Genomic DNA, 13,533 nt, shown 5'->3' with positions numbered 1-13,533 from the left:
AACAAAGGTTAAACTCTGGGGAAAATTATGATGAACCTTCGCAGTGGGGCTACCCCCACACTTCAAGGGTGTAGTGCTTGTTTGTGTATAGGGAAGAAATAGTTATACTCACCTGATCCTCTGAGCCAGCTTGCTCTAAAGGTGCCCATACACCTTACGATTATTGTACGATAATCGTATGCACTCGCGCTTTCGTCCGATAATCGCAAGGTGTATGGGCCGTGTACAACCGCAAATACTGTACAATCGTATGACTTTTGACTTTCAAGCATGTTTGAAAACTTTGGTCGATCGTACGATTATTGCAGGGTTAGTGGCGTTTCCGTATGTCAAAAATCGTACGATCTACACTGCTCATGCGCAAACGAAAATACGTGCGGTTCATTACCGCAATTCGTTCAGGTGCTTTTCTTTAATTACGGCTAATTGAACCTTGCGATAATCGTGGCATAATGGGGCCACCGTACGACAATCGTACGCCGGTTCGATCATCGGACGAAAAGTGTCGTCCGATGATCGTAAGGTGTATGGCCACCTTTAGACTGGTCCCTGGAGCCTCTCTAACCCTCCGCTGCAGCGGTCTAAAATACTGTAAATGATCAGGTTCTATACACATATAGAACGTGTATAGAACGTGAGGACGCCGAGCCATTGCTGCACCGTTGGAAGAGACAGGCTGGAGGGAGTGTTGTCACAGGCGACTAGCTCCCAGGATCGGGTGAGTAAAATTTTAGACCAAAACAAGCAGTTAACCCTTGCAGTACAGGGGTAGCCCCACTGCAAGGGTTAATAATACTTTTCCCTGAAGTTCTACTTTAAGAGTAAATCTTCCAATGGGAACACCTCTTCTGGTGACAACTATCCTCTCACTTCTTGTTGCATCTCTTGGGACAGGAAGTGAAATAAAGTTACCCTGATGGGACCAGAGTGCAAAAATCAACTGGCAGGGGTTTTACCTTTTCCCTATGCTATGCATAAATGCATGCTGTCCATAGAGGAGTACCTAGAAGTTCAGCAGTGCCTTGACTATCACAGTATAATTGGAGCTTTGGTTAGATCTATCTGCTTTCATGGAAGCAGTAATGATCAGCTAGAGATCAAACCTTTCCTCCCTGTATCCATAACCAAATAAAAACATCTCCAGTGTAGTTCCATTTTATCCTTCTATTATTTTATTCAGAGGTTTTATTCTGTGCATGGAACATAGAGAAGTGACATATTTGTGTTGAGCATTGAGTATTTCAGAGCCAGTCTGCAGAGAGTGTATCAAGGCTGCTCTCTGTTATTAATGTGCAGTAACTGCTGGGAGAATATTGTGAGGACATCTGCAGCTAGACACTTCCTGACAGGACACAACTGTTCCTGCCATGTGGCCCATCTGGTGTAAAAACACAGCATGAAATGGATTGCTGCACTCACATTGTGATTACTTATGGCTTGCAATTTACACCCCTCTAATGGCGTGCGGGGAACAGAACATATCATTTTATACAATGCATGTTTTGGGGAGAGACACTGACAGAATATTTTTTTTTTTACTTTTAGCTTTCAGGCATGTAGCGCTGACATATGCTACAGGGTGGATCTTCATTAGCTGACAGATGGTCAGTAGGGCCACTACATATGTCACTGTGCTACTTTTCTATCATGATGTAAATGATATGTTAAGGCAGACGTGCCCCGAAAAAGGCATTCAGTGAGCATTTCCTAAGTGTGTCAGACCCTCTATAGATTTTTAAACATTTCGTGCTATAAATCTATCTAAGACACAAACATTTTGCATGAGGAGTGTTGAGATCCCTGCCAGGTTTTCATTGCTCTCTGTGTTCCGGTAGGAGAGATTCAACCTCTCTGTTCATCTTGGTGACTATTGTTTTCAGATGTCAACTCTAGCGGGGGACTCTTCAAAAGGAGATGCCTCAGAATGGATTTCTCACCGCCGAGAGTTTTCCTATCCAGGGGCGTCCCGAGGCCGGGTGTCACCGTCATCGCGCATGCACGGTCTTCTAATTGACACCTGCTGGCGGCCATCTTAGAGAAGGACGCCGGCTGAGAGAGGAGGGGACGTTCCCCTGGCAGGATGAGGTTTGCCTCCTCTCTCCTACAGTCCATGAACCCATCGCACTTAAAACTGCTGTTCCTTATAAAAGATAGGTGCTACAGCAGTCGACAGATGGCAACCGTCTATAATCACAGGATAACATAGACACAGGCCGGTGTCTATGTTATCCCTCCTCTCTCCTGACACTATCGGGCTCTTGGTCCATGACCGAGTGCCCGACTTTTTAGAGCGGGTGACACCAAAATGGCTGTCAGTCATTTTGGTGTCACCCCGCCAATGGTGTCACCCGGGTGCGAGCCGCACCCCCCTTGTGAAGCCACTGTTCCTGTTGTGTCTACAGGACAGGAAGTGAAATTGTGAAATGAAATCAACTCAATAGGACACACAGAAAAAAAGAAAACTTTAAGCAGCAACCTGTAGTCTCTCTTTTTTGTGTGCTACAAATGCTTCTGTGACAGTGAATATTTGCTGGCTGCTTAAAGGGTAAATCCACCCAAAAGAAGGTATTAAGGTAGAGGCTTCTGTATGCGTCTGCGTATGGCTTGTTTGTTTGGTTTTCGTGTTTTACTTCCTGCTCTGTTAGTGCGGAGACTGTTTCCTTTTCTTTTTTCCACTAGCTTGGATAATGTATTCTTATGTGTAAAATGGTCCTGCTATATTGTACTTCAGTCATTGTGTATGTATGTTTTGTTACTCTTTTAAAACCTCAAAATAAACTCCTTTTTTCACAAAATGTAGAGACTAATAGAGTGAATATCCATCGTCCTCCCATCCTTCCCTCTATCAGATATATCCCACCCTGGGTAATTTAACTCTCCAGCATCTACCATTTAAAGCCCAATTCCAGCTTTAAAAAAATAATAAAGCTGAACTTTGGGCTCCACCTAGGTCCCCAAAACACATACTTTCCCTCTCCCTCACACATGTGACTTTCCAGTCTTGTATCTACTTATATGCAAAGAAGGAGGGTCCTTTTTTCGGAGTCCATATCAGTGCCTTCATGACATAGACACTTCCTATTGGCTGCCCAGTGCCAGGGTCCTCCCAGGATCTAGAAAAGGATGGTGTCAGCAAAGGGGAGCAGTGGTGACTGGCCTGTGCCAGTGCTTCTGCGGTGCTGCATTACTGGCCCCCCTCCACCTGGAAATGGAGAACATGGATGGAAGACTTTAGGTGAGTATAAGTTGCTTCAAAAGGTGAAAAAGGAGCTATCGCTGCCATACCCGCCCTGTCACCGATACTGTTCCCCACTTCAGTGCCGGTCCTCTTTTGGGTTAAATGATATGACTGAACAAAAGAATGTATTTACACATGTAATTAGAAAATATTAATAAAAGTGGGTGTAGCTCCAAGGAGTTGGGGAGGGGGGGAGGGGGCAACAGGCAAGGAAGGGAGGGGAACCCATCCCACAGTTGGCCTTTTTTGTATTACTTTATAGAGAACAGGCTATAGGCACATACTAATGAAGGTATATAGGCATATTTTTTTATATTTTAAAAAGACTAATTTTTATGTGCTTTAAAGATTTCCCAAATTATCCCTTTCTTTCTGATAAGTAGTCCTGGATATGTGTTACTTCAGGTTATTTAGTTAGGCTGCATTAAGACGGGCGATATGGAGCGGAGAGCTTGATGAGTTCAGAAACTCTGCAGAAACAACGTTTCTAAACTTAACATGCCTAGGGTCAGTCAGAGGTTCTATTTGCATGTAACTGCTCGGTAGAATGGTTACATGCGAACAGCTGTGGCACTGGCCATTGATTTATACATAGTACAAATCTGACAGCTGCCAATGCTGGCCACAGTTGTTCTCACACACTGTGTGCATCCAGCCTTTAGCTCCGCTGGCAGGAATCACTAAATTCTTACCAGAAGCCGCCCCCAGGCCACTCGTGTGAGTGGGGCCTTGCAGATCAGGTCTGTCCTTACATGTTATAACTTTGTCTTTATTAGCTACAAATTGTGTGTGTTGTAAAGTAGCCACCGCTTCAAGCTTGCTCCCGTGATAGACTATAACTCTAATACAAATGAGCTAACTAAATGTGAGATTTTAGTCCATCACGGGAGTGAGCTTGGCGCGGTGTTTACTTTACAACACACAGGGACCATGGGGAACAGAAGGAAGGACAGTGTCAGCGGGAATTCAGAGATGATTTGAGGATCTACAGCTGGATGATACACAAATAAGTTAAATTTTTGTTAATAGTTAGGGTACATGAATGCATTTTTAAGATTTAACTCCTGAGTTTAGTGTCACTTTAAACAAATGTGTAAAGACCAGTGTTTGCGGAGCTGATGGGATAAAACTGAAGGACCAGATTCCAGCCTGCACATACCCATCAAATTCAAAGTAAAAAGCATAGTTTATATCAGTGCACTTGCATACAACATAATATATAAAAATAGTTTTGTGGAATAGAATTATAACCTATAGGACATTATAGGGTTTTTTATACGCCAAGCTTGCTCTGTGTTCTTCCCCACTCATGCACCTTTTATTTGTGAACTGTGTAGTTCAAAGGAAAGGGAACAATTTAGAAAACACTACAGCTCAGGATGGGAAAGTGACTGCACAGATAACGTTAGAACTAAAGATGTAGACAAAAGTAAAGAAATAAACCTTCAGATTTTTCTCAGAGATTGATAAAATATGACTCACATGTCACCAATACTTAAGCCTTCTCCATCAAGTTGATTTTCAAGTACGATTCACTTGAGAATAGCAGATAAACCTCTCAAAACAAACCTGTGCTTTTTCCATTCCGGACAAAGCAACAGGCTTGCTTTAATCCCCTATCCCTAGTAGTACATATAGTACTTACCTTTCCTTTCACTCCCTTACTGCTTCTTTCCTGAAGCTAAAGGATGCACCGGACTTCCAAATAGGTAAGCATGTGATTCACATATGACCATGCTGGGCCAGTCAGCCCTGTTACAAAGGAGTGAGCGTGAGCTACAACTATGGCGACTATAAGCTCACCCAAGGCTTAGCCATGTTCTACTCATTACATACTAAGGCTCTTTCCAGCTGTCTGGTGCTACACAATGATTGTGCTTTACAACTCCTTCTCACAATGTAATTATATGTGTCAGTCAACTACTAAAACAGAGCACCCCTGTGCGACGGATATAATATTTCAAGATGTTATGCAGGAAGCACAGACTAAACCCCTGAGACCATTCTCTAGTGGCTAGTTTATTTATATATGTATGAAAACAATAACTAACATTAAAAAAACATTTAAACTCGTTTTTTTGTTGTCCAAAAAGAAAAAAAAAAAAGAAAAAAAAAACATTTAAATATGTGAACATAAAAAAAATACTTTATTGCCATTTCACACAAGATTCTGATTGAATGCAAGTAGAAAAATAGAAAATCTTGAATGAAAGTTGTGTAAAATATTTTTAAACAGACCCCTATCTTTTCCTTTTAATTTACAGTAACAACAATTTTGGAACTACCCATACAGGGCAGATCAGTTTTAAAGGCTAGTTCTACCTTTTATTCCATGTTCCACCCATATTCAGGGTGGAACATGGAACATGGGGCCATTCTGCAGCCCTCACATTCTTTCTGTATTCACAGGTCCACATGAACTGTGAATTGAAAGACTAGCATGGCAGACACACTTGTGTTACTTAATGGAACACAACTGTGGTGATGTCACCGCACTGTTTTTTCTTTCATGAATGTGTGTGTTTATTGTTTTATTTTTGAGGTGGTCTACCCCTTTAAAACAATGTAGCCTGTATTATTTTTATTAATATTTTTTATTATTATTATTATTATTATATAGAGCCAACAGTTTGTGCAGGGCTTTACAATATAGAGGGAGACAGTACAGTTACAATACAATTCAAGACCAGATGGTTAAGAGGACCCTGCTCGTGAGAGCTTACAATCTAAAAGATAAGGTTGAGTGATACAAAAAAGTGGTAACTGTGCAATATTTGATACATGCTGAGTAAAATTCTTCAATATAGGGCACAGAAACCAATGCACTGGAGAAGGAGCCTCTCTAATAGAAATAAAGGCTTATTTTTTAATGAGTACTCTGTTCCCATACATTTTTGATGGGTTTACAGAAAATCCTACAATTTATGCCTTATATGTATACAATTTATATCAAGTTTACAGCAGAACTCCGGGCAAAACACTTATTAACCCATGCAGTGGGGCTACCCCTGCACTGCAAGGGTTAACTGCTAATTTTTGTCTAGGGACTAAAATAAAAACGTTATATTCACCTGATCCTCTGAGCTGGCTTGTTGTTAGACTGGCCCTTTCAATGTCTCTCCCCCTTCACTGCAGCGGTCTAAGGTCCTGTGAGTCATCATATACACATGGTATAGGACATGAGGACGCCAAGAGACAAACCATCTCTGCAGCATAGGTGAAGAGAGACTGGAGGGAGTGCTGTGGCCGACTCCGGGGCTCGGGTGAGTATAACTTTTTTATTTTAGTCCCTAAAGGAAAACGAGCACTTAACCCTTGCAGTGGGGGGGGGCAGCCCCACTGCAAGGTTTAATAAAGATGTTTTCTGAAGTTGTTCTTTATCAAAACTGTAAGTTTCCTTTAAACCAGAAAAACTCTTTGGAATAAAGAGGCAAAATTAAAAAATGCCCTTTGGATCTAAGCTCTGTCCGTCTCTTTCATTATGTTTGGATTATGCATTTCACTTCATACAGCTTCTGTAGAAAAGCAATAAGCACAGTTTTGTTTCTTCCTGGGAATCAAACGGAATCTGGAGAGAGATCTCAGAACAAATACAGCAGATTTTCATACCACAAAGCCCATATTATGTAAACAGCCTTGTTCTGAGAATCATTTTTTTGTAGCTCATTTGTTGGCCTGACTCCCTAAGCGGTGTTTATCAGCCAGGGAAACAGTATTCTTAGGAAATATAAACACCTGGTACAATTTGGCCTCTGCTGCGTCCTGCCTGGATACTTAATAAATGGCATGTGTACAGTCTCCAGACATGTAAATATGCTAACACTGGGATTACTCTTTTAAACAGATTCCGTGGAGAGCCTTTCTCATACCAACTCCTCCGTCCAAGCATCTCCAGCAGTCTCCACTCACACGTCAAGAATCACAGACCCTTCTTACTCCGTGGACAGCTCAGTTGCTGATACCTCAACAGAAGAGAACCGGAGTGAATCGGATTCAGCCTTCATCCCCGACTATCTGTTTTTGTCAAATTGTGAGAGTGGGAAAGTAAATACCACCAGGTATGTGAGCCAGACATTCTGTGTAAACATGGCAGGACAGAAGATAAATGGAACACTTCTCACCATCATTCCAAATTTGTATATGCAGTGTTAAAAAAAAAAAGTTCTGCTTAAAGAACAAATTTGTGTTCTGATATGAGGCTTTGCAAATAGCCCTAAACATGCACAGGCTAATTAACAGGAAATTCCAGCTTAAATGAAAAAAGAAAAACTGTCATCACAGCAATATATAGGCCGCTGTTAATGGCCTGGAATAGAAATAGCATTGCCATAAGGAATCCTGACTGTTCTCCTTAATTAATCTGCTGTATGATTGTTCTGGGTCTGTGACCCCAACCTATTGAAGCCAAACACAGCCAAGAAACTAGCAATTTCACAAGGTAGTCAGAAATGGCAGCCCCCATATGCCTTTAATGTCTAATGTACTTTAAAGCTGAACTCTGGGCTGATGTAAAATTTAACCACGTAGTGCCCCCATCCCCCCACTCCACGGGTTGAAATCTTGTTTTGTCTAGGGGGATTGGAATAAGAAACAGTACTTACCTTATTTCTCTGTTTTGTCTGTGATGACATTGGAGGGCTTGCAGCTGGCAGACATAAAAAGCTACTCACATGTTAGCATAGTGAAAGCTCCATAGGAAGACCAACTAGCTGATGCCAGTGCATTGTTCCATACTGCTGATTAGCTCAGATTGTTTGTCACATGTTCTTGACCAAGTATTTCTTTCTGTGCGAGTTTATGATGTGCTAGCTCTGTAGAAGGGGGGATTTCTCCCAAAACGCAATAGCTGGTTGGTCTTCTCTGGGACCTGCTGTGTAACTTATTGTGCATTCCCTATGCTAACATGTGAGTAGCTTTTTATGTCATTTTATTTACTCCATTTAAATAAACGTTATCCTACGAGGAGAAGGCGCTGTCTGCTTTATTTATTTTGCATGTCTTGTAAGGATACTTCCCAGTGGCCTTATCGACGGCAGCCTATCCTCCAACGGTTGGTGATGAAGAATCTCTAAGTTGAGGTCAGCTGAGTGCTGACCTCAACTCAGAGTACAGACTCAACTGGAAGTACAGACTTAATTTAGTATCACTTGTGGCATGCTTGTTTCAGGTCAGTGATTTAGAGCCTTGGTTCTCAACTGGTGGGTCGTGACCCAAAAGTGAGTCGTGACCCCATGTTCAGTGGGTCACCACGTGCCTTCCACTTTTCTAGGTGAGAGGCTTCTCAGCCTCCCCCTAGCGCAGCACTGTCAGTTCTCGCGCCAAGCAGCCATTCAGAATATGCTGCCCAGCGTTGAGTGTCAGCTTGAAGTGTGATAGTATGGGCTATGGCCGCGAGGGAGCTCCATCAATACGTGCATTGCTTACAGCTCCCTCATGTGTCCTGTAGAGGTGCCTGGACCAGAGTAATGCACTGTACCACACAATCACACCTACTGCACGCTCTGGTGTTGGAGGTATGTTGCATTGCCATTCATTTGAATGGTGCCCCAAATGCACCTCCCGCCCACAGTTCTATCGCCCACACTGGAACGCGCCGTACCGCAATGCCGTGCAGTCCATTGCAGTGCGACTTGGGTCGCGACTTAATGACCAAGGACAAATGTGAGTCCTGAGGTTACACAGGGTGAGAACCACTGATTTAGAGAATATTGAAATCAGAGGACCAATAGGACAAACAGGCAGCTAGTATTTTCAGGAGATCACAGATAGTCCATTATTTCTCTCAACACATGTTTACTTTAAGGTAAATTGAGTAAATGTTCTGAATTTAGGATTAGCAGTTCACTGATTGGTTTCATTTGATATCTGGAATTACAGTGGGTGTACATTCCAGTGCCTTGTAGCTGTTAGCTTGCTTATTGGCGCAGTTCATTCTTTATATGATATCTGGAATTGCTGCTCAACTTTATTGTTTTGGTATGTGTTTTATCATTTGTATGCAAGTGGCAACTCTAATGGTAGATTTGGCTGTTTAACATAATCTGTAGATAGTTTCTTATTTACTGCTGGTGCTTATTCACTGCCACTGCTGGTCAAATTATAATCTGCAACAAATAGATATCTACTGACCAGGTTATAGCATCCTTACTATTCTGCACTGACCTTGATAGTCGTAGGTGCGCCTTCATTCTCTCTATAATGAATATTGGGACCACACATCATTGGAGGACCAGAAAAGTATGTAAGTGAATGGAGGTGAACTGAGGTGCAATGGCAGCTGTCAAACTCAGCACAGCTTAGCAGTAGCAACAGCAACATTGTTTTAAGACTTGTAAGTACATGCACTCAAGAGATTACCATTATTGGTCTTTTTTTGTGCATACTAACTGCACAGTGACTCAACACAAGATCCTGCTGTTCAGTGCATTGGCCAATTTGAGTAGTTTACCAGGCAGCCAAATTGCATTTTGTGTGGTCAGTTTGAGAATTAAGCAGAGAATTTGTGCTATCTTTTTAACAGATCTCAGATTAGTTGATATCTAGTAATAGCCGGACCTCCAAGTTAGTTAGGAAACACATTCTAATCTATGCCTTGCACTTCCTTCTCTGCAATAAATGTCACTCAATAAGTAGTCTTATAGACTTTCTTCACCTAACAGTTGCTTTCCTTTGCTTCTAAGTTATTTCCATGATGCAATTAAATGAGCTACTTTCCTTCTCACAGTTTTGTAATTGAGTTTCATCTGCCGATACCTGTGTCAGTTAAGGTGCCCATCCTCAAAAACCCGGCTGAAATTCGCACAGTGTGTGCCACTGTCGGCACCCTTTCAATCGTCATCCCTCAATCAGCTGATCGAATTAGCTGGTTCTAAAATCTTCACTTGATCAGAGCCGGCAGCAAATGAGCTGCCCACTCTGATTGGGTAGTCTGACAGATGGTGGCGGCATCCGTCAGAATACAATGTAAACAGCGGGATTCCTCGATCGGCACGCTGTTAATGGAGGAATTGGGTACATTTTGTTTGTTCAGCCTGTGGGTTGAACGAAAAAAATAGATCAGTGTATAGCCAGCTATACTTGTATGATTGGCAAAGACAAAACAGTAAAGAAGAAAGGTGTTTTGCAGATGAATAGCTATGGAAAAGTTTTGAAGGGTTACATTGAACTGTTTTAATAGATAATTTAGTTAGAATGGAAAATGTCTGGCAGTCAAATCTAGTCAGCAAGCAATTAAGTGTCCTACTGAATTATTGCATCAGTGGGGTATGTTCACTGCAAGCCCTTAATCTAACTAAAGTCTGTGTGGTACCAGTAGCTTCTTGTTAACTGACATGCTAGATATTTTCTTAGCTAAATTTGTCTGCTTCTAGGCATGTTGGCATTTGAGCAAATGTCATATATTTTAGCATATTTCTAATTTTCATATAATCTTTCCTGCAACATAGTTAGAAATGGCAATGGAGGCATCCCCATACAAAACTCAGGATATCAGAAACAGTTTAAGAAGTCCAGTAAACAAATAAGAATATATTGACTTCCTGGAACCCTAATGGTAACCCTCACCATAACTGACACTAACCATTGTGGTGCACTGCATTAAAAAAAATGGGTCATGTCCCTGCAAGGACAACGTAACTGCAGCCGAGCCATTTGCCTTGTTTACAATCAATACAGTCCACGCCACTGCCATGCTTAAGTGTGCACTGAAAAAAGCACTGCATGCAGTATTTTATTGCGGTGCATCGTGGTGCGATGCAATTTACCGAATTGCACTGCACTAAAGCTGATAGAATTGAATGAAATGCCACATGTTAATTTTCAGTAAAGTTCTGACAAAAAGGTTACAGTGCAATGTACTGTTTCCAGTGCATCGGCACGGCTGCCTTCACAGCACACCAGCGGCTGCATCCTAACCTTGCTGCTGGTGTAAATGGGCTCTCAGTGAAGTTGTAAATTAATGCCATCCTTCTTAGTGCAGATCGCATGGTGAAATGTGTACCTGCGCTCCCTAGAGTTTTACTGTGTAGACCTGCCTGGCGCCACACAGCCTTTGCGAACAAAACTTACTGGCAGGGTCTTCTTGCTAGTGCACATGAACACTGCCACTGCATTAATTTCTACAGATGTTCTGTGGTTGGGCCAAAACGCTCATGTATACTAGGAGGAGGACCTGACATGGGACATTTTACTGGCAAAGACTGTGCGGTGCTGAGCAGGGCCACATAGTGAACATCTCAGAAGCAGGGAAAAGGGTACATATATCACCATATGGCTTCAGAGAGAGATGTGAAGCGATTTAATTAAAGGACAATGTCACAAAAAGTAAGGTTGCCCATTAAAGAGTACTTGTAAAGATATAAATGTGGCTTCTGCCCCGCTGGCTTAATTTTAAAGCTGCAGGCATAGAGAGATGTTTCTGAATGTGCCTTCCCTGCCTAGCGAGTCACTAACTGGGAGCAAGTATTCATATTTTCAATAATCGATTATAGTCGATTAGTTGTTGCAGCCCTAATTTCACTGTCTGCATGCTTGATCCAAATCAGTGAATTACTCAATAGGGAAATCAGATTAAAGATACCAGCTAAAAAGCCAGCATCTTTGAAATCAAGCCAGCAATGACAGCTTCCATGTAACTCTCCTGAAGATGGCCATGCACAACTCAAATTTTATCAAATTTCTGCCATATCGGACAACATTGGAGCCATGTGCAGCCCCGTCCACACCACCTGGAAAATTGTCAGCTGTACAGTGACTGCATGCAATAAGATGCAGTCAATGTTTGGTTATTCAGGCAGCTGTGGGCACTAACTGTCTAAACACAACTGACATCAGAGGAGATTCCTCCATCTTGACTGTTTAGCATTAAAGTGGCATTAAAGTCAAATTATTTTTCCCTCCCCCCAATGTTAATGTTAGCACTTACCTTAAATGATCTCTCTTAATCCGATCTTCTTCTTTCCTGATTTTTCATCTGTCCCTGCGGCGGCTCTCCGATCCAGCCCTGACTCCTCTGTCCTTGCTGGTACTTCCTGTCCCACGATGTCTGCATGCGGGTGCACGTGTCCATAGACTTACCTTGCGTCTCTCCTCGTCTCCCGGCCGAAAATCCGAACTGCGCCCCAAGATGCTTTCCGGCCGCCCGAGCAGTTTCGGATTTTCTGCCGGGAGCGTGCCGCGAAGACGGGGTAAGTTGAAACCACTGTTAAAACGGCTTTTTTTTTACTTTTTGCATATATCTACTGGTTGTTAGCAGTAGATATATGCAAAAAGATGGAGGCTTTAGAAACCCTTTAATGGAGAATCTATTAGATTTAGAGAAATGTTTGGCTAGCCTTACAGATTTACTTCACCAATGAGAAGTAATTCATTAGCTTTCTCGTTGCACTAAAAGACAGAACATGCAGCATAGGCTTGCCTCAGCACTCTGCATGAAGGGTTAACTAGCTGTTTCCTTTTAAAGCATGAGAAAACTTGGGCACTGACCCAGCTATGGGAAACAGTCATAAACCATTTCAGAGTGGATTAAATTTAATTGGACTTTAAGTTGTGATATCTTTTATAACACCATAAACAGATGCAGCATGCACATCGTATAGGAGAGTTCCTTTTTTGGTCAGTGAAAGCAAATGGAAGTTCTCATAAGTTACACAAAACATGAAGCTCTTATAAAGATAGAAAATAGTTCACATACAGCATACAAGGAAATATAGAAGACAACATTTTAAACCTATATTTGTAAAGAATTATTTTCTGTTTGTTTTTTAAGACACAGAAGTCCTCTCACTCTATGGGGTCTATTCACAAAGCTGCCGAGGGCAGCCGAGTGAATGACCGATCAGAAGTGAAGTGAGCCGAACACTGTTCGGCTATTCACTTCAGGCTGGTACAGCTGATTTCAGCCGTACATCGGCTTGCTTCGTGTGGCTTCGGATCAGCTGAATATGCTCAGCATGTTCGGCTGACCCGAAGTGCAGAAGGAGTTCGACTCAGCCGATCCAACATCTGGATCGGCTGAGCCGAACTTCCGGCAGGCTTCACACTGCTGTTCGGGCTATTCTGAGAGATCCCGAACAGCGAGAGAATGTGAGATCCCGACAGTGAGAGAATAGCCGAATGCCGCCGAGCGGCATTTGGCTCGGCTGTTCTGCTCGGTCCCTCAGAGGCACCGAGCAGAACAGAAAAAGAGTGACAAAAGTACAAAAAAGTAAATAGAAAACGATTGTGCAGAGCTAGCAGTGACAGCTAGCTCCGCCCAATAGTTTCCTATTGTCCGGCGGCTCTGCTGCTGTAAAAAA

At 42.4% G+C, this 13,533-nt stretch overlaps 1 protein-coding gene across 1 annotated transcript in view; it reads left to right on the top strand.

Moving 5' to 3' along the window:
• Nucleotides 1–13,533, top strand: part of LOC108788550 (GRB2-associated-binding protein 3-like) — a 99,686-nt gene that overhangs the window by 58,307 nt on the left and 27,846 nt on the right. Inside the window, exon 3 of the mRNA XM_018558338.1 lies at nucleotides 7,083–7,296. Within this exon, the coding sequence (XP_018413840.1) occupies nucleotides 7,083–7,296 (214 nt within the window). The remainder of the gene's footprint in view (nucleotides 1–7,082; nucleotides 7,297–13,533) is intronic.

Source organism: Nanorana parkeri, unplaced genomic scaffold, assembly GCF_000935625.1.
Source record: "Nanorana parkeri isolate BGI_ZX_2015 unplaced genomic scaffold, ASM93562v1 scaffold332, whole genome shotgun sequence".
In the NCBI taxonomy this organism is placed as follows: domain Eukaryota; kingdom Metazoa; phylum Chordata; class Amphibia; order Anura; family Dicroglossidae; genus Nanorana; species Nanorana parkeri.
Note: the sequence above shows the minus strand (reverse complement) of the source record. Positions and strands in the feature narration are given on the sequence as shown.